Source organism: Zootoca vivipara, chromosome 13 (assembly GCF_963506605.1).
Source record: "Zootoca vivipara chromosome 13, rZooViv1.1, whole genome shotgun sequence".
NCBI classification, from domain to species: domain Eukaryota; kingdom Metazoa; phylum Chordata; class Lepidosauria; order Squamata; family Lacertidae; genus Zootoca; species Zootoca vivipara.
Window position 1 is genome coordinate 46,071,472 of NC_083288.1, and position 20,724 is coordinate 46,092,195.

A 20,724-nucleotide genomic window follows, 5' to 3' on the forward strand; every position below is an offset into this window, starting at 1 on the left:
TCTGGCTTGGACCTGCTTCCCCTGTTATAACTTGACCAAACCAGTTCCATCCTGTTCTCCCCACCCCTGCCCAGTCCTGTGGTGACCTGCTGCCCTGCTCTGTCCCAATGACCCAACCTATAGATACGTGTGTGCTTATACCGACGTACAATGTGGCTTGCCAGCATTGCACGCGATAACAACCTTTTACATTTGACAGCTCTCCTGCCAGGCTTGATGCGGCTTGCCGACATCAACCCCAGGATCACTCCCACATCTCTCCCACCTCCTGCTGCGCTTCTTTACATTTAATATTTAGTAAGTTATAAATCTTATATAAACTCTAAATTTGCTTCAATTTTATCATTTTACTATATCTATTATATCTTATTTTTTAAACACTCAGTCTATATCTTACTTCTTAATTAAAATATCCTTGTCTTCTAACAATGCTTATTTTCAAACCCTTGTATTATCTACAACTTCCTTGTATCTCCCTCACTACCATTAAATCAATCTATTACATGCTTATTTTTCAAATAAATTTTAAATTTCTTCCAGTCTTCTTCCGCTGCTTCTTCACTCCGATCCCGAAGTCTCCCCGTCAACTCAGACAGTTCCATATATTCTATCAATTTCTTCTGCCATTCATCCACAGTTGGTAATTCTTCATTCTTCCAATTCTTTGCCAATAATATTCTTGCTGCTGTTGTGGCATACAAAAAGAAAACAACATCTTTCTTAGGGATATCATCCCCCGTTATCCCAAGTAAGAATGCCTCTGGTTTCTTAACAAATGTGCTTTTCAGCACTTTTTTCAGTTCATTATAAATCTTTTCCCAGAAGTCTCTCACTTGGGGGCACGTCCACCACATGTGGAAGAAAGTACCTTCTTGCTTTTTACATTTCCAGCACTTATTGTCTTGTTTATGATGAATCTTAGCTAACTTTACCGGAGTCAGATACCATCTATACGAGAGGTGGACTGTTTCAATCCACTTTGCTCCAGAGTGTCCCTGTTTCCAGCCTTCCTGCTTTGTGTGTATATGAAGCAATGTAGGACTTGTTGTTCCTAGCAGACTATCAGTGTAATGGATCCACAAGGGGACAGCTGAGTTAATTTGGTGGGAAGGAAATAAAACAGACCATTTTCTGACATGATGGTTGAACATTCAGAATTGAGCATAGCTGGGATAAATCAAGACCACTCTCATTTTTATTTTTTTAAAAGTGATATCAAATTTCTACACCGCCCCTCATCTAAAAATCACAGGATGGCTCACATTGACTTCAACCAGGTCCTTGACTAATTGATATTCCACAGATTTTTAGATGTTTTTGTGGGAGGGGGGTTACTGTTTTGTTGTTTCTGTTTTGACTATTTATTTGTGCTTTATCCTGTGAATCATCCTGAGATATTTTGATGAAGGACAGTATATAAATTTTATAAATAAATAGATAAAGAAATGAATAAATGTTGATCCGATGGGGGGTGTTGAGATGCTGTGTCGGGATTTCCTTAAAAACAACAGGTATGGCGGGTGCCAAGGACCAACTCCTTTTTTGTTTGAGTTGATAATTTTATTCTAACAAGACTTCCACCCCAGACCTCAGATAAGCTCTGCATGGGTCTGGTCCCAAGTCCATACCTTCCACCATTTCTCTGATGAAAATAGAGATGTCCTAAGAAAAAGTGGGACATTCTGGTATCAAATCAGCAACCGGGATGGCTTTTGTAAAACTGGGACTGTCCCAGGAAAATAGGTTCTGCAAGTCATGTGTTTGGTATAAGGCTAAACAGATCTGTTTAGTGAAAGACCTGTGATGTTCTTTTATCCTGAGCTGCATGTAAATGCAGAGGCAGCTTCCTGTTTAAAGCAGCAACACACTCTCTGACCAGCCTACACTCAGAGATAGAACTGCTGAACCAATTTCCAGTCAGTTCCTCTCAGATCAAAAGAGGGAAACAAACATGGCACTTTGGCTTCAATTTGTTTTTCTTTCAGCAGTTTTGGGAGGTAATTTTATTCCTGCTTTGAACAAAGATGACTAGTAGTATATTTTATGGCTTCATATGTAGAAGATCTTTTAAATATGACTCCCCCCCCCTTTCTAGGTGTCCATTCAGTAGTCCAGCTGGTAGAGTCGGGAGGGGATGTGAAAAGGCCTGGAGAGTCCCTCCGTCTCTCCTGCCGAGCCTCCGGGTTCAACTTTGGGGGCTATACCATGATCTGGGTACGACAGGCTCCTGGAAAGGGACTGGAATGGTTGGCATGGATACGCTATGATAGTGGAGAAATATACTATGACAACTCTGTGAAAGGGCGCTTCACCATCTCCAGAGACAACCCTTCAAGCATGCTGTATCTACAAATGAACACTCTGAAACCAGAGGACTCAGCTGTTTATTACTGTGCAAGAGACACAGTGAAAGGAAGTGAATCTGAAGCCAGGCCAAAACCTTCCTTTGCTAGCTGTCTGGACTGGTTCAGCTGCAACCACAAAGAACTAAATGAAGAAGTTTGGAGAAGGGAGATAAACTGAAGATAATTTGCATTGATTTTGTTGACACAAATGAGGCACCATGCCTAGTGTTCAAAATTGAATGCTCAGGGTCACTTTATTTATTTATTTTTAATACTAATATCAAATTTCTACAGTGCCTTTCATCAAAAAATCACAAGAGGGCTCACATTAGCAGAGGGTGGCCCCAGCCAAGATGAGGGCTTGCAAAAATTCCTCTTCCTGCTTCTTTCTGGTGGTGAGAAAGCAAGGAACCCATAAAAGGGTGTGTATGGCCCAGAGGGCTTTTTTAAATTTTTTAAATTATGGACCCACTTCCTCCTTCTGGAAGCAGTGCTCTCAGTATATTCTCAGTTTAGATCATCTCTCTTTATCTGATTCCCACCACCAGATGCAAAGTTGATGCAAATTCCCTGTCCAATAAGCTTTCTGTTTAAATAGTTCCACCAACACCAAGTCCCCAGATCCTCAGCTGGACCAAATTAGTTGTCAATCCAGAGGGAGGAGTTTCTCTCTGCAAACAATGAAGGCCCACTTTCTTTTCCTTTCTTTGTTAGCAGTGCCACTGTGTGAGTATTTTCCAGGTAAACATTAAAAAAAAACACCAAATGTTTCAGATGGACAAATTGCATGGTAACCAAAGTCTTGTTGTTTGTTTTAGATGTCCACTGCAGTGTCCAGCTTGTGGAATCTGGACCAAGGATTGTGAAACCTGGAGGGTCCCTGAGACTAACCTGCACTGTCACTGGGGATTCTGTCAAGAGTTATTTTTGGGAATGGGCCCGACAAGCTCCCGGAAAAGGACTGAAATGGATGGGCCAGATAGATTGGGTTGACGGCAAATGGAGATTATACTACAACCCATCACTCCAAGGCCGAATCACCCTGACTGCCGATGCCTCCAGAAATACATACGATCTGGAGCTGAGATCTGTGACAACTGCAGACATGGCTATATATTATTGTTCCCGAAGACACAGTGAGAAAAACCAAAGGAGAAACTGTACAAAAAAGTTGGAGGCATCTGTTACTGGGTTGAAGGGTAAGAGGAGCTCCTAAAATTCTTTCTATTTCTCACAAGGGGGCAGCAGTGATTTAAAGACTAAGAAGCTATTGACCGAAACTGAAATAAAATCTGAAATAAAGCCTTGTGTGGTGTTTTGTGGTTACAGCTGTGATCCTGACTATTGTTTTCTCAGCTGCCTCAACTTCACTGGCTGCAAGAGAGTTTGACTCCCCAAGATACATTCTCACAACATTCTATTTAGAACCAAGAAAACATTAGAAATATATGTATAAATAGTTCAGTAGAACCAAGAAAACATTGCCATAACCAGCCCCACCATCATTTCCCAATGCATCTACTGGATATAATTTCTATTCTGTTCCATACTTTCCAGCTCTGTGGCACATACTCCAAAAGGATCAGAAAAGGGGAGATTCAAATCTTTGTAAAATTTTGTGTTAAAACTTTGCTACTTCATATCTGTAGATGTACATTCAGAAGTCATAGCTATAAAATTAATAGCACTACAGTGCATCTCACCATTGTGTCTGTATATATATAACACTGAACCTTTAAGCTGAAACTGCCTTCCTGCCTCATACTTTGAATTCATTTTTCCAGCCACATTCCTCCCCATACATACAAGTCCACTGTCTCTCAAGCTGTGTCTACTGTGTATGTGCAAAGAACAAGAGTTGCTAACGTGTTTCTCTTTTTATCCTGAGCCGTACGTAAATGCATGGAAAGCTTCCTATTCCACTGGGTCATAACACTCTTTGAGCCCCAGCTCCGTCCAGTACCACAAGCACTCTGTGATTGACATTCCATTCCAAGCAACTTTCCCCAAAGCAAGCAAAAGGAATGATTCCTTTACTTCAATTTGTTTGTTTCCTGGCAACCGCCTCCAGACACTCACACAGGACCTTCACCGCCTTCACTGGTTCTGATTTGAAAGAGAGGTAGAACTGGGTATCATCCGCATACTGATGAACACCCAGCCCAACCCCCCTGATGATCTCTCCCAGTGGCTGCATGTAGATGTTAAAGAGAATGGGGGAGAGGACAGAACCCTGAGGCACCCCACAAGTGAGAGCCCAGGGGTCTGAACACTCATCCCCCACCACCACTTTCTGAACACGGCCCAGGAGGAAGGAGCGGAACCACTGTATAACAGGGTTAACTACATACCCACCTCCTTCCTGCTCACAGTGCGCTGGAGGGGTATGTGGATGGGATGCATAGCTGCCAAGTTTTCCCTTTTCTCGCGAGGAAGCCTATTCAGCATAAGGGAAAATCCCTTAAAATAAGGGATAACTTGGCAGCTATGATGGGATGATGCCGGAGGAGGGAGAGGAAAAACTCCACACAAAAATGGTCCCTGTTCCTTTAAAGCAACAATAGTGATGTAGATTAGAATGTCCCTATTTCCATCCGAGGAATGTTGGAGGGTATGGAAAGGGCTGGAGATGTTTTGTGGTTTGTACAGCTTGGAACCGCAATAAGGACCACTTCTCTCCATAAAGCTGACCCTTGGTTTCTGTGACATTCATCATCTGAGGCCCTTCCTAGTTTGCTTCTTCCATGTAATTTCTAGAAGGTGGCAACACCAGAATGGGTCTTTTCTGCAGTGGCTCCCCATTTGTGGAATGCCCACCCACCCCCAGGCACCTCATCATTTATATTTTAGGCACCAGGCAAAAAATATTCCCATTCAACCAGGTCCTTGACTAATTAATATTCTACTGACTTTTAAATGTGTTGGGTTTTTTTTTTTTTTACTGTTTTGTTGCTTCGGTTTTTACTATTTGTTTGTGCTTTTAATTTGTGTTTTTATCTTGTGAACAACCCTGAGATCTTTTGATGAAGGGCAGTATATGAATTTTATAGATGATAGATAGATAGATAGATAGATAGATAGATAGATAGATAGATAGATAGATGATAGATAGATAGATATAGATGTTGATCTGATGGGGGACACTGAGAAGCTGTATCAGGATTCCCTTGAAAATAGCAGGTGTGGTGTGTTCCAGGAACCAACTCCTTTTTTGGTTGAGTTGAGGGCCTTCTCGGTAGTGGCGCCTGCCCTGTGGAACGCTTTCCCATCAGAGGTCAAGGAAATAAACAACTATCTGACTTTTAGAAGACATCTGAAGACAGCCCTGTTTAGGGAAGTTTTTATTGTTTTTAATGTTCCGTTGAAAGCCACCCAGAGTGGTTAAGGAAACCCAGCTTGGTGGGTGGGGTAGAATTAATAAATTTATTATTATTATTATTACTAGTCATGAAGCCCGTTAAATTAACGGGTGCTAGAACAGACCTGTTGCTCTAGCAACCTCGGGGACATGCGCAGAGCTGACATTGCTCGCCTGCCGCCACTTGTAAGGGCCGCTTAGAAGTAAGTCCACACGAGATGTAAACGGCCTCGCGAGTGCGCCTGCGTGGAGACAGAGCATGCTCGCTCGCGAGCATGGGGCTATCTCACACGTCCTCTGGATTCTCTCGCAAGAGCTGCTCTGAACTCCGAGAGGCTGAGCTCCCTTACGCGCCGGCCAACACACTCCGTCTCTGCGCTCCAAGTCCCAACGGCTGTCCGTGGGGCACATGCGCAGTAGCGCAATCCCACGGACACAGGGACTGGACGCAGAGACACTTGCACTTTATTATATAGGATTATTATTATTATTATTATTATTATTATTATTATTATTATTAATTACTACTCTAACAAGACTTCCACCCTGGACCTCAGATAAGCTCTGCAAGGGCCTGGTCCCAAGTCCACACCTTCCAACATTCCTCTGATGAAAATAGGGGTATCCTAAGGAAAAGTGGGACATTCTGGTATCAAATCAGGGACTGGGATAGCTTTTGTAAAACTGGGACTGTCCCAGGAAAATAGGTTCTGCAAGTCATGTGTTTGGTATAAGGCTAAACAGATCTGTTTAGTGAAAGACCTGTGATGTTCTTTTATCCTGAGCTGCATGTAAATGCAGAGGCAGCTTCCTGTTTAAAGCAGCAACACACTCTCTGACCAGCCTACACTCAGTGGTAGAACTGCTGAACCAATTTCCAGTCAGTTCCTCTCAGAGCAAAAGAGGGAAACAAACATGACACTTTGGCTTCAATTTGTTTTTGTTTCAGCAGTTTGGGGAGGTAATTTTATTCCTGCTTTGAACAAAGATGACTAGTAGTATATTTTATGGCTTCATATGTAGCAGATCTTTTAAATATGACTTTCCCCCCTTTCTAGGTGTCCATTCAGCAGTCCAGCTGGTAGAGTCTGGAGGGAATGTCAAAAGGCCTGGAGAGTCACTCCACCTCTCCTGCCGAGCCTCCGGGTTCAACTTTGGGGGCTATACCATGATCTGGGTACGACAGGCCCCTGGAAAGGGACTGGAATGGTTGGCATGGATACGCTATGATAGTGGAGAAATATACTATGACAACTCTGTGAAAGGGCGCTTCACCATCTCCAGAGACAACCCTTCAAACATGCTGTATCTACAAATGAGCACTCTGAAACCAGAGGACTCAGCTGTTTATTACTGTGCAAGAGACACAGTGAAAGGAAGTGAATCTGAAGCCAGACAAAAACCTTCCTTTGCCAGCTGTCTGGACTGGTTCAGCTAAAACCACAAAGAACTAAATGAAGAATTTTGGAGAAGGAAGATGAACGGAAGATAATTTGTATTGATTTTGTTGACACAAATGAGGCATCATGCCTAGTGTTCAAAATGATATGCTCAGGGTCACTTTCATTTATTTATTTTTAATACTAATATCAAATTTCTACACTACCTCTTACCCAAAAATCACAGCGTGGCTCACATTGGCAGAGGGTGGCCCCAGCCAAGGTGAGGGCTTGCAAAAATTAATCTTCCTGCTTCTTTCTGGTGGTGAGAAAGCAAGGAACCCATAAAAGGGTGTGTGTCTCCCGGAGGGCTTCTTTATGTGAACCACTTTAAATGGAGGAACCACTTCCTGCTTCCGGAAGCAGTGCTCTCAGTATATTCTCAGTTTAGACCATCTCTCTATATCTGATTCCCGCCACTAGATGCAAAGTTGATGCAAATTCCTGTCCAAGAAGCTTTCTATTTAAATATCCCCACCCACACCAAGTCCCCAGATCCTCAGCTGGACCAAATTAGTTGTCAATCCAGAGGGAGGAGTTTCTCTCTGCAAACAATGAAGGCCCCCTTTCTTTCCCTTTCTTTGTTAGCAGTGCCGCTGTGCGAGTATTTTCCAGGTAAACATTAAAAAAACCCAAATGTTTCAGATGGACAAATTGCATGGTAACCAAAGTCTTGTTGTTGGCTTTAGATGTCTACTGCAGTATCCAGCTTGTGGAATCTGGACCAAGGATTGTGAATCCTGGAAGGTCCCTGAGACTAACCTGCACTGTCACTGGGGATTCTGTCAAGAGTAGTTTATGGGAATGGGCCCGACAGGCTCCCAGAAAAGGACTGGAATGGTTGGGCCAGATAGACTGGTCCAGCAGCAAATGGAGATTATTCTACAACCCATCACTCCAAGGCCGAATCACCCTGACTGCCGATGCCTCCACAAATACATACAATCTGGAGTTGAGATCTTTGACAGCTGCAGACACAGCTATATATTATTGTGCCCAAAGACACAGTGAGAAAATCCAAAGGAGAAACTGTACAAAAAGTTGGAGGCATCTCTTACTGGGGTGAAGTGTAAGAGGAGCTCCTAAAATTCTTTCTGTTTCTCACAAGGGGGCAGCAGTGATTTAAAGATTAAGAAGCCATTGACCACAACTGAAATAAAGTCTGAAATAAAGCCTTGTGTGGTGTTTTGTGGTTATAGCTGTGAGCCTGACTATTGTTTTCTCAGCTGCCACAACTTCACTGGCTGTGTGAGAGTTTGACTCCCCAAGATACATTCTCACAACTTTCTACTGAGAACCAAGAAAACATTAGGAATATATATCTAAATAGTCCAGTAGAACCAAGAAAACATTGCCATTGTTTAGAGATTAATCAATAAGATGAGAGCTTTATAATATTTATTGCTTTACAGGTATTCGATCACAGTATCAACTGGAGGTGTCAGGAGGCGACACCAAAAGACCTGGAGAGGACTTTTGAGACTAAAGCTCAACCTAATTCGGGCTTTCTTCCCCCACAATGATTAGCCAGAATCTTCCAGAAAGCCCAGCAGGAGAGGCAGGAAATGCCACCTCTATTCCCCTTGAGCATGAATGGGAATGAGTGCATCTGTTCCGAGGTGAGGTGAGGCAAATTGCCATGGAAGGGAGAGAAATGTTGCAATAGCATGTTAGCCAGTTTCGGGGAGAGAGAGGTGGACTGTTTCAATCCACTTTGCTCCAGAGTGTCCCTGTTTCCAGCTTTGCAGTCCCACCTTCCTGCTTCATGTGTATATGGAGCAATGCAGGACTTGTTGTTCCTAGCAGACTATCAGTGTAATGGATCCACAAGGGGACAGCCGAGTTAATTTGGCTGGAAATAAAACAGACCATTTTTCTGACATGATGGCTGAACATTCAGAATTGAGCATAGCTGGGATAAATCAAGATCATTCTCATTTTTATGTTTTTAATAGTGATATCAAATTTCTACACGGCCCCTCATCTGAAAATCTCAGGATGGCTCACATTGACTTCAACCAGGCCCTTCACTAATAGATATTCTACAGCCTTTTAGATGTTTTTTGTGGGAAGGGGGGTTACTGTTTTGTTGCTTGCGTTTTGACTATTTATTTGTGCTTCTATCCTGTGAACCAGCCTGATATATTTTAATGAAGGGCAGTATATAAATTTTATAAATAAATAGATAAATGAATAAATAAATGTTGATCCGATGGGGGATGTTGAGATGGTGTGTCGGGATTCCCTTAAAAACAACATGTATGGCAGGTGCCAAGGACCAACTCCTTTTTTCTTTGAGTTGATAATTTTATTCTAACAAGACTTCCACCCCGGACCTCAGATAAGCTCTGCATGGGCCTGGTCCCAAGTCCATACCTTCCACCATTTCTCTGATAAAATAGGGATGTCTAATAATAATAATAATAATAATAATAATAATAATAATAATAATAATAATTTATTATTCATACCCTGCCCATCTGGCCGGGTCTCCCCAGCCACTCTGGGCGCCTTCCAACAGAAGAATAAAACACAATAATCTATTAAACATTAAAAGCCTCCCTGAACAGGGCTGCCTTCAGATGTCTTCTAAAAGTCTGGTAGTTGTTTTCCTTTTTGACATCTGTTGGGAGGGTGTTCCACAGGGTAGGCGCCACCACCGAGAAGGCCCTCTGCCTATTTTCCTGCAACTTGGCTTCTCGCAACGAGGGAACCGACAGAAGGCCCTCAGTGCTGGACCTCAGTGTCCGGGCAGAATGATGGAGGTGGAGACGCTCCTTCAGGTCATTTAGGGCTTTAAATGTCAGCATCAACACTTTGAATTGTGCTCGGAAACATACTGGGAGCCAATGTAGATCTTTCAAGACCGGTGTTATGTGGTCTCGGCGGCCGCTCCCAGTCACCAGTCTAGCTGCCGCATTCTGGATTAGTTGTAGTTTCCGAGTCACCTTCAAAGGTAGCCCCACGTAGAGCGCATTGCAGTAGTCCAAGCGGGAGATAACTAGAGCATGCACCACTCTGGCTAGACAGTCTGCAGGCAGGTAGGGTCTCAGCCTACGTACCAGATGGAGCTGATAGACAGCTGCCCTGGACACAGAATTGACCTGCGCCTCCATGGACAGCTGTGAGTCCAAAATGATTCCCAGACTGCGCACCTGGTCTTTCAGGGGCACAGTTACCCCATTCAGAACCAGGGAATCCTCCACACCTGCCCACCTCATGTCCCCCACGAACAGTACTTCTTTCTTGTCAGGATTCAATCTCAATCTGTTAGCCGCCATCCATCCTCCAACCGCCTCCAGGCACTCACACAGGACCTTCACTGCCTTCACTGGTTCTGATTTGAAAGAGAGGTAGAGCTGGGTATCATCCGCATACTGATGAACACCCAGTCCAAACCCTCTGATGATCTCTCCCAGCGGCTGCATGTAGATGTTAAAATGCATGGATGAGAGGACAGAAACCTGAGGCACCCCACAAGTGAGAGCCCAGGAGTCTGAACACTCATCCCCCACCACCACTTTCTGAACACGGACCAAGAGGAAGGAGCGGAACCACTGTATAACAGTGCCCCCAGCTCCCAACCCCTCTAGACGGTCCAGAAGGATGTTATGGTCGATGGTGTCAAAAGCCGCTGAGAGATCCAGCAGGACTAGGAAGCAGCTCTTACCTTTGTCTCTAGCCCGCCGGAGATCATCAACCAGTGCGACCAGGGCCGTTTCAGTCCCATGATGAGGCCTGAATCCTGACTGGAAGGGATCCAAATGGTCAGCTTCTTCCAGGCGTGCCTGTAGTTGTTCAGCAACCACTCGCTCAATCACCTTGCCCAAGAATGGAAGATTTGAGACTGGGCGATAGTTGGCCAAATTAGCCGCATCTAAAGATGGTTTTTTAAGAAGCGGTTTAATGACCGCCTCTTTCAGCGGGTCTGGGAATACTCCCTCACAGAGGGAAGCATTTACTACCCCGCGGAGCCCATCCCCCAGCCCTTCCCGGCTCGCTTTTATTAGCCAGGATGGGCAAGGGTCAAGAAGACAGGTGGTTGGTTTCACTCGTCCAAGCAGCCTGTCCACATCCTCGGAGGTAACAGATTGAAATTGATCCCATGAAACGCGACTAGACAGGGCTCCAGCACTCTCCCGCCCCGGCCCTGCTCCCACGGTGGAGTCTACCTCCCTCTGAATCTGAGCGACTTTATCTGCAAAAAAAACTTTGCAAAAGCATTGCAGGGGATATTGGGGTCCCTATCAGGCCCCGATGACGAAGGTGGTTCAGATAGATTGCAAACCACCTGGAACAGTCTCCTGCTGCTGTTTTCTGCAGATGCGATAGAAACGGTGAAGAAGATCCTCTTCACCATCGCCATTGCCACTTGGTAGGCTCGAAGTTGAGCTCTAGCCCGTGTTCGGTCGGATTCAGAATGAGTTTTCCGCCACCGGCGCTCTAGCCATCTCAGCAACTGTTTCATCGCCCTCAGCTCCGGGGAAAACCACGGGGCTGTCTGGGCTCCATGCTCCTTCCTAAGAAAAAGTGGGACATTCTGGGATCAAATAAGGAACTGGGATGGCTTTTGTAAAACTGGGACTGTCCCTGGAAAAGAGGGTCTGCAACTCATGTGTTTGGTATAAGGCTAAACAGATCTGCTCCATCAAAGACCTGTGTTGTTCTTTTATCCTGAGCTGCATGTAAATGCAGAGGCAGCTTCCTGTTTAAAGCAGCAACACACTCTCTGCCCAGCCTACACTCAGAGATAGAACTGCTGAACCACTTTCCAGTCAGTTCCTCTCAGATCAAAAGAGGGAAACAAACATGACACTTTGGCTTCAATTTGTGTTTCTTTCAGCAGCTTTGGGAGGTAATTTCATTCCTCCTTTGAACAAAGATGACCAGTATATTTTAAGGCTTCATATGTAGCAGATCTTTAAATATGACTTTCCCCCCTTTCTAGGTGTCCAATCAGCAGTCCAGCTGGTAGAGTCTGGAGGGGATGTCAAAAGGCCTGGACAGTCCCTCCGCCTCTCCTGTCGAGCCTCCGGGTTCAGCTTCAGCACCTATGCCATGGAGTGGGTGCGACAGAGTCCTGGAAAGGGACTGGAATGGATTGCAGTAATATGGTATGATGGTAGCCAACAATATTATGCGGACTCAGTAAAAGGGCGCTTCACCATCTCCAGACACAACCCTTCAAACATGCTGTATCTACAAATGAACAGCTTGAAATCAGAGGACTCAGCTGTTTATTACTGTGGAAGAGACACAGCGAAAGGAAGTGAATCTGAAGCCAGACAAAAACCTTCCTTTGCCAGCTGGACTGCCAGTCTGAACTGTATCATCTGCAACCTCAAAATACTATATGAAGAAGTTTGGAAAAGGAAGATAAATTTGACACAAATGAGGCATGTCTATTGTTCAAAATGGAATGCTCAGACAAAGCCTAGGCTAAATTCAGACACCACTTTATTCTATTTCTCCAACAATTCATTTCCTACTAAGTTCCACTTCTTATGTGATCTTTTCATACAATGTAAAATTCATTTCTGGTAATCTAGCAGTATCTTGTTGAAGTTTAGTACTCATTCCTATATTAATTGCTTCCATGAAATGTGTGTTTGTGTGTTTGCAACTCTGTTAGCTCAAAAGATTGTGGCGGATTTGAGCTATAATTTCCCCACTGTTTTAATGGATTACATAATGTGATGAAATTTGGGGTAGAATTCTGAAATACCCATTTTTTCCTTGCCATTTTAATTGGTGAGTCATAAGGCAACAGAACCTCACATGCACTTAAAATGTAGTACCCAAAGTTATCTGATATTGTGTCACACTGGTATGAATGAAATTTAGCATGGCATGGTTGTTTTATTTATCAAAAAGCTGCAGTTCCATAACGGAACATGTGCAAAAGGAATATTAGAAACCGGGGGGAAACCACCAGCTATCAAATTGGAACATCCTGTGGTAGAACATCAAAACAAAAAGAAAATAAATGGGTTTCTGACCAAGAATAAACAGGAGGTTTTATTCTTCACTTCACAGTTATATAAACATTTCACATATTGGTTTAGTTTGCTTAGGATGTATGAGCAAAACAAAATATATTAGCATATATAGTAACAACCCAAGCTGAAGTCTTGAATAAGCCCATGATATACATTCCATGAATACCACATTGCAAATATATATAAAAGGGCAGTTGATGCTTTATTTTTTCCTCTTTATTAGTTGCTCCCTGCTGTTCATGTCAGGCCTCAGCAGAATAATGTAGCATTTTGGGGAAAATATACATCCCAGTAGCCCAGCACTGGAGGCCAATATAGAGAAGATCTCCACAGCCACCATGTATTTCCCCTTGGTGCTCAGGTAGGTTGGGACAAATGATAACCAAACACTGCAAAACATCAACATGCTGAAGGTGATGAACTTGGCTTCATTGAAAGTGTCTGGCAGTTTCCTTGCTAGAAAAGCCACAGTGAAACTAATGATAGACAACAGTCCCATGTAGCCCAGGACAAGATAAAACATGGTGACAGAACCTTCATTGCATTTTGCTACTATGATTTTGGTTAACGATACCATGTCAAAGTCTGGGAATGGGGGAGAGCTAGCGAGCCACCCTACGCAGATGCCTGCTTGAATAAGAGAGCAGGAGAAGACAATGGAGTTGGTCAGTCTTTTACCCACCCACTTCCTCATGTTGGAACCTGGTTTTGTAGCCATGAAAGCGAGAACCACAGTGACAGTTTTGGCCAACACACAGGAAACAGCAACTGAGAAGATGGTGCCAAAAGCAGATTGACGGAGAAAGCAGGTCGCCTTAGTTGGTTGTCCGAGAAACAGCAATGAGCAGAGGAAGCAGAGCAACAGAGAGATGAGCAGGGTATAGGTGACATCCCGGTTGTTGGCTTTGACTATGGGAGTATCTTTGTGTTCAATAAAAATCGCAAGCACCAAAGCTGTGATCACTGCTAAAAAAGCAGCAACCATTGCAAAGCTGATCCCCAAAGGTTCTTCAAAAGAGAGAAAATTTATAATCTTGGGGACGCATCTTTCTTGATCTTGGTTCGGATACTCATTTTCTGGGCATCTGAAACAGTCATCCATGTCTGAAGGGAGAGAAAAAATGTTGGTCACATAACCATGCTTAGTCTATTGTTGACTGAGGTTTTTCTTTACTCCTACAGATCTTTGACCTGGCAGTCTCTGACCATTAGTTCCCAGTGTGAGAGCTGGTCTTGAAGAAAGGCATTTTAGTATTATCTAACTATTCTTCTGCTTATCCTTGTTCACCACCCACATCTATGTTAATTAACATTTCAAAGTAACAAAGGAAAATACCACTAAAATATCAAACATAAATACTGCACCCACATGCACAAATTTGGCTTATAAAATGTTAGGGGAAAATCGTAATTTGGGACTGATGTGATGTGGCAAACTGAATTTAAGATTCATCTATCTCTTTTAAAGGGATTGGGGAGCTTTTCTTTTTTTTAGACAACACCTCTTCGTACTGTATAAAGGAAAATACAATTTTGAGTCATTTACAGTGGGAGCTCAGGTTAAGAACTTAATTTGTTCTGGAGGTCCGTTCTTAACCTGAAACTGTTCTTAACCTGAGGTACCACTTTAGCTAATGGGGCCTCCCGCTGCCACCGCACGATTTCTGTTCTCATCCTGAAGCAAAGTTCTTAACCCAAGGTACTATTTCTGGGTTGGCAGAGTCTGTAACCTGAAGTGTCTGTAACCTGAAGTGTCTGTAACCTGAAGCGTCTGTAACCTGAAGCGTCTGTAACCCAAGGTACCACTGTATTATCCTTGGTACAGCCAAGTTCCCAATTCTTCAGCAAAGGGATGGTTCACACATGCATTTACCATAGTTTTAGTATTTGTTTTTTCATCACTTGATGACTCTGCACTGTGTAAACTAAACCTAAATGTAAAGGTAAAGGGACCCCTGACCATTAGGTCCAGTCGTGACCAACTCTGGGGTTGTGCGCTTATCTCTCATTATTGGCCGAGGGAGCCGGCGTATAGCTTGCAGGTCATGTGGCCAGCATGACAAAGCCACTTCTGGCAAACCAGAGCAGCACACAGAAACGCCGTTTAACTTCCCGCTATAGAGGTTCCTATTTATCTACTTGCATTTTGACGTGCTTTCAAACTGCTAGGTTGGCAGGAGCTGGGACCGAGCAACGGGAGCTCACCCCGTCGCAGGGATTCAAACCGCCGACCTTCTGGTCGGAAAGCCCTAACCTTTTACCCATAAAATATATTGCAAGAAATTTTATCTCCATTTACACTGGTCATATTTGCAGCAATACATCACCCACCCTTTTGGTGTGAAATCTTCCCTTCTGCGCACTGGGCACAGTCGTAGCAGCAAAATTTCTCCCCCTCCTTCTTTTTCTTCTGATAGCCAGGGGGGCAGGAGTCACTGCATACAGAATGGGGAGGTACCTATCAATAAACAAAACAGTCAGATAAATTCAGAACGCTTCTGTTCAATAACTGATACACAAGGAAACAACTGATCAGTCAACATAGAAGAATGTGAAACATGAGTTAGCTACTTATTTCCTAATCATGACTGTCAGAGGTTCTTGCGGCTACTCTTGAGTAACGACGCTCCACATCTGCTTGTCTTTAAGATGTTTTTTATTGTGCATTCTATTTACAGTGCAAAGTGCCTGGAAAGCATGTCTGCTTAGTCTGAGTCAGAACCGCGCAATGGCTTCTTTCTGTTTCACGCCCAACATAACAGCTTGGGAACTCCAAAGTGCCTCCCCCTTGTCAATTCAGGCGTTGGGGGGAAGGGCCGTCCCCCTGACTGATCTCCCATCATTTCCTCCCCCTCTGCCTCCCTCTCTACTCGGTGTGGAGGCTCTTTGACGCTGCTAGAGCCTTGTCTCTTCCTCTCTGCTTCCTGACTCCTGTAATCTGATCCGCTACTGGACTTACTGCTCTGAGAGGAACTTGACCTGATGAGGAGGGTCTGTTCACTATAGGCCTTCCCCCTTACAATGACAAATGCCATTTTTGCATAATTGTCTTGGTTGAAGGCAACCTAACAATTAATGAAATGTCAGGGGCTTAATCCAATAGGAACTCTTTTTGGCCAACTTGTTGGTTGCCATAAACAACCTTCTTCAGACTCCCACAGCCCAACAAAAAAATATTATTCATAAGTGCTTCACTTCTGTACAAAATAGTTGTGAGGAACATATATATGTTTCTTTTAATAAGAGGCCTGCTAGGTCAGGTCAATGTCCCATCTAGACCAGCATCATCTTTGCATGGTAGCCTCCTGGAGGCCCATGGGAAGCCCACAAGCAAGACCTGAATGCAACAGCACTCTTCTCACTTATGATTCACAGTAGCATAGATCCAGAGACACACCGCTTCTAGCGCTGTTAGTAGAACATAGCCAACATGTTTAGCAGCTTGCAAGTCACATCCTCCATGAATTTGTCTAATCCCACTTCAAACTATCCAAATGGGTAGCCATTACTACATTTTAAATGCACACAATATTCTTAGTGTGGTCACACCATAAATTTGCAAAATGGTATCATGATATTGGCAGTTCCACATTTTATTGATACAGACTGATCTTGGTAGAGCTATTCACAATCCATTTTCAGTGTTAAAGCCCTAAATTACTTTCCCCCCTCCAGGTTGCTTAGATAATCATTCTTTGCAGACCCTTTCCCATGACCCTGTCCCAGCTGATGAAACGAAGCAGAGGAGAGGGCCTACTTGGTGGTGGCACCCCACTTTTTGATTCTCCTCTCCAAAGAGTTTTGCTTTGCCCAAACAATATTAACAGCCAAGCACCTTCTTGAATACCTTATTGTTCTCTCCCTTCTGGTGCTTCAGCATTGCCCACCAAGTTTCTTTTAGACAGTTTTATGTTGTCCTTAAATTGTTTATGTGTTCATACAGATTTTAGCTGGAGTTTTGCTGTTGTGTGATTTAATGTGTGGAATTATTGCTTGCATTCTGTATGTTAACATTTTTGCGAACCAGCACTGGAGCTGTTTAGTATACAAATGTGATATTGGGATAGGTGATAAAGGGAATGTAAGAGTTGTAGGCTTCACCAAAGGAAGCATACAACCCCAATACCAATATCAATATTATCCATTCTGCTGCATGGAACACACACACACACACACACACACACACACACACACACACACCAATATGCCCAAGAATACACAACCTGGTTAAAATTTCTGCTCCACACAATTGATGATTCATTGACGGTGAATTCTTTCCCCTCAAAGGCATTGGGATTCACCTGTCCAACTTTTACTCGAAGAAAGGAGGTGTTTGGAAATATGACCAAATTTGTTAAATCGAATCCTGCAAGCAATTCCCCTTTATTATTAAAAGTCACTATCTCCCCAGCAGCATTGTTAAATGAAGTGCCTTGAAGAAATTGGTGGAGCTAGTTGACAGGGGGAAAGGAGACAATAGTTTAATATAACTGATGTGCTGATAAATGTCTGCACACATCAAATAAATAACAAGACCTTGAAGCTTAGTGTGAGTGTGCCACCAAGACCCTGCATAGATCTTGTCCACATCTCTTCTACTCTCCTGTCCTTACAGGAGAAGGTTTGATGAAGCCATCCTCTGCTGTCCAAGATGCCTTAGCATGTTCAACAAATGTTGTTTTCATTTTTCTTCCCCTACCACTCACATTCTATCTGCATGGCATGAAGCTACATAGAGGTAATGGCCTTCAAATAAGACTTCGGTCCAAGTTAGTAAAACTTGGATGAAAGCCGGCTACATATCCATTCTCACCCAATGAAGCAAAGCACTCCCAGATGGCTGACATAACAGGTGATCAGGTCTTCCCACACTATTGGGTGGCTTGATGGTTATTATTATTATTATTATTATTATTTATTATTTATACCCTGCCCATCTGGCTGGGTTTCCCCCGCCATTCTGGGCGGCTTCCAACAAATACCAAAATACATTAAAATATCATAGATTAAAAACTTCCCTTTAGGTGTTTTCTAAATGTCAGGTAGTTGTTTATCTCCTTGACCTCCGATGGGAGGGCATTCCACAGGGCGGGCGCCACTACCAAGAAGGCCCTCTGCCTGGTTCCCTGTAGCTTTGCTTCTCGCAGTGAGGGAACCGCCAGAAGGCCCTCGGCGCTGGATCTCAGGCTGAACAATGGGGGTGGAGACGCTCCTTCAGGTATATAGGACCGAGGCCGTTTAGGGCTTTAAAGGTCAGCACCAACACTTTGAATTGTGCTCGGAAACGTACTGGGAGCCAATGTAGGTCTCTTAGGACTGGTGTTATGTGGTCTCGGCAGCCGCTCCCAGTCACCAGTCTAGCTGCCGCATTCTGGATTAATTGCAGTTTCCGGGTCACCTTCAAAGGTAGCCCCACGTAGAGCGCATTGCAGTAGTCCAAGCAGGAGATAACTAATTGGGGAGATGTGCAAAGCAGCCCCCAGATTACTCACTGACAGAGCGGGTGAGGCAAGTAACACTATTGCAGTGGTCAAAGACTAGAAATTTGCAGCTCACTTTTCCCATGTTCCACGTATAGGTAGAAATGCAAACCCCCGTGACTTTATCAATAATTAATCTGTGCATAATTTCTACAGGTATTCAAGGAGGAGACATTTTGATGCTTTTTCTCTATGTATGAATACATTCCTGGCAATGAAGCCGCTCTGTGGCGACAACATTACCTGCCAAGGATGGAGATCTTGAAATTTGGAACTTTTCCTCCCCACCATCACTCTATCTTTCAATGTAGACGAGTTCATGGAATGCAAAGCATGTGCCACAGCATGGACAGCATTGTAGACACTGTAACTGTGACCGGTCATGTCCATTTCAAAAACAGGTCCAGGAAGATTCTCCAGCCTCTCCTGTCCAATACATGGTCTATCACCCTCCAATGCTATGCTGGGATTTGAAAATGTACAGCCGAATGCCTGTTCCCAGAACCCTTGGAGAAAACCATCTCCTTGTGTCCAATAAGGTTTTAGGTTGTGAAGATAAGCCTGGAATCCTAGATGTCCACTTGCATGTATAGCAAAAGAAATAGCCCCCTGGAATATTTGAAAATTACGACGTGTTATAAAGCCTGTTACTGAAAAATCAATCTGGGCTGTTGTAATCCACACCTTCCCAACAGATATATTTCCTCTATATTCCAGATCTGCTATTGGCACTAAAGTGCTCAGCCACAGAAGGGTCATGCTTTCACCATAGATAATAATTGCTCTGGCTTTTCTATCCATGAAAGAATGATAAATGTTTGATGCCATATCGCTCAGAATATCAAGGGAAATGAATCGTCCTTGTTTCTGGAGCCTTTCTGTGAAAGCTGAACATATCCCGTGCTGGGAAAGCAGTGGCTCCAGGTTCTGCAAGAATTGGTCTCCACTGTCATCAGCAGCAGCTAGGAGCCCAACCCAGGTCCATCCAAAATATTGAAGCAACTGGATAATCCCACCGTACTGATGGGCTTCGCTTGGGACCATGCGGTAAAAAGAAGGGAAGTTCTTTGTGCTACTTTCCTCTGGGGCAAATGAGCCAAATGTGAGCTGAAAGAAAATGTACAGATAGTTTAGAGATGGGTTGCAATTTGTGGTGGGCAAAACCCTCTCACTTACCTTTCAAAAATCTTTGCACAGAAATGAAAGTGGAGGAAAAGCTGTCCTGGGTGCTTATAGAAGCTTTTATTTCCCAGGGATTGAATTATACATGCAAAAGAAGGGGTCCTACTCTTGGAAAAGTTGGGCCTTGCTTTTTCAATAGCCAATAAGGCTTTGTTTTTCTGCAAGTCATTTTCAGCCTCTTCCCGAACCACAAAGGCAGTAACAGGATGACAAGAGGAGAGCATATCTCCTCCATGAACAGAGGTTACCTGTGGAATCTTGTAGAGAGTTAAGATGTCTGCCATGTGGAAAGAGATATCAGAGCTCATCCCCCCAATGACAGCTATGAGTTTTTTCTGAGTGCCACATTTGTAGTTGGGGGTAAATCTATGTGAATTGAAGAGCTGGTCCATAATGGTCCGGTAGGTCATCCTTGCATCATAGTAGCTGTCACAGATGTGGAACCCAAGTGTGACATTGGGCAAGATTTTTGGGTTCTCGTTGACCTCATTTACAGCAAAGGCCAAGGCCAAGGCATGCTGGTAAGACTTTGTCACTACACTGCAATGAGAGTTAGATTTTCTTTCAGTGGAGAATTCTAAAGCCAAAGGAATTGTTTTGTCACAATACATTTCTGTTCAGGCTTTCTGTAAAGCGATCTAATTCAGACAGCAAGCCATGCAATACCATCAAATTCCCGCCACCATATTTGTTTATTTATTTTTTTGGAATTTAGCAGAACAAACTCAACAATGGTTGAGAACTATAGAAAAAGAGGGTTGGTTATGGGGAAGATGGGTTTGGGGAGAGATAAAAAAAATGAAAATGATAGATCACATTGACATGGATAATGAATGATAATTTGTCGTCCAACACCACAATGCCTCATTTGGGACTTAAGGGCGAGATTGATGAAATGTAAATAACTAAATAGAGATGTGC

General features: G+C 43.6%; 1 protein-coding gene and 3 gene segments (V, D, J or C); 3 read left to right on the forward strand and 1 right to left on the reverse strand.

The window, feature by feature from the left end:
- The first annotated feature begins 1,951 nt into the window (after window positions 1–1,951).
- LOC132593002 (Ig heavy chain V region 3-like) lies at window positions 1,952–2,523 on the forward strand. The segment is given in 2 exon segments: window positions 1,952–1,997; window positions 2,096–2,523. Coding segments are annotated over 2 exon segments (474 nt in total).
- A 4,095-nt stretch (window positions 2,524–6,618) lies between these two features.
- LOC132593003 (Ig heavy chain V region 3-like) lies at window positions 6,619–7,141 on the forward strand. The segment is given in 2 exon segments: window positions 6,619–6,664; window positions 6,762–7,141. Coding segments are annotated over 2 exon segments (426 nt in total).
- A 4,760-nt stretch (window positions 7,142–11,901) lies between these two features.
- LOC118095665 (immunoglobulin heavy variable 3-33-like) lies at window positions 11,902–12,686 on the forward strand. The segment is given in 2 exon segments: window positions 11,902–11,997; window positions 12,091–12,686. Coding segments are annotated over 2 exon segments (642 nt in total).
- Window positions 12,687–13,343: 657 nt separating this feature from the next.
- LOC118095223 (vomeronasal type-2 receptor 26-like) lies at window positions 13,344–19,665 on the reverse strand. The gene is made up of 4 exons (XM_035136291.2): window positions 18,865–19,665; window positions 17,365–17,592; window positions 15,473–15,599; window positions 13,344–14,245 (listed from the first exon to the last, which is right to left on the reverse strand). Exons 1-4 carry the CDS (start codon window positions 19,663–19,665, stop codon window positions 13,344–13,346), a joined length of 2,058 nt encoding a protein of 685 aa, XP_034992182.2.
- Between the last annotated feature and the right edge of the window lie 1,059 nt (window positions 19,666–20,724).

Bases quoted from the DNA above. Each gene is read 5' to 3' on its own strand.
- LOC118095223 (XM_035136291.2), bottom strand. From the start codon at position 19,665: ATGGTCCCAAGCGAAGCCCATCAGTACGGTGGGATTATCCAGTTGCTT. The intron at 17,593-18,864 runs GTAATGTTGTCG...CCTGTCAACTAG, and splicing joins AAGATCTCCATCCTTGGCAG to CTCCACCAATTTCTTCAAGG. The intron at 15,600-17,364 runs GTTGTGTATTCT...GTTTATTGATAG, and splicing joins GGAGCAGAAATTTTAACCAG to GTACCTCCCCATTCTGTATG.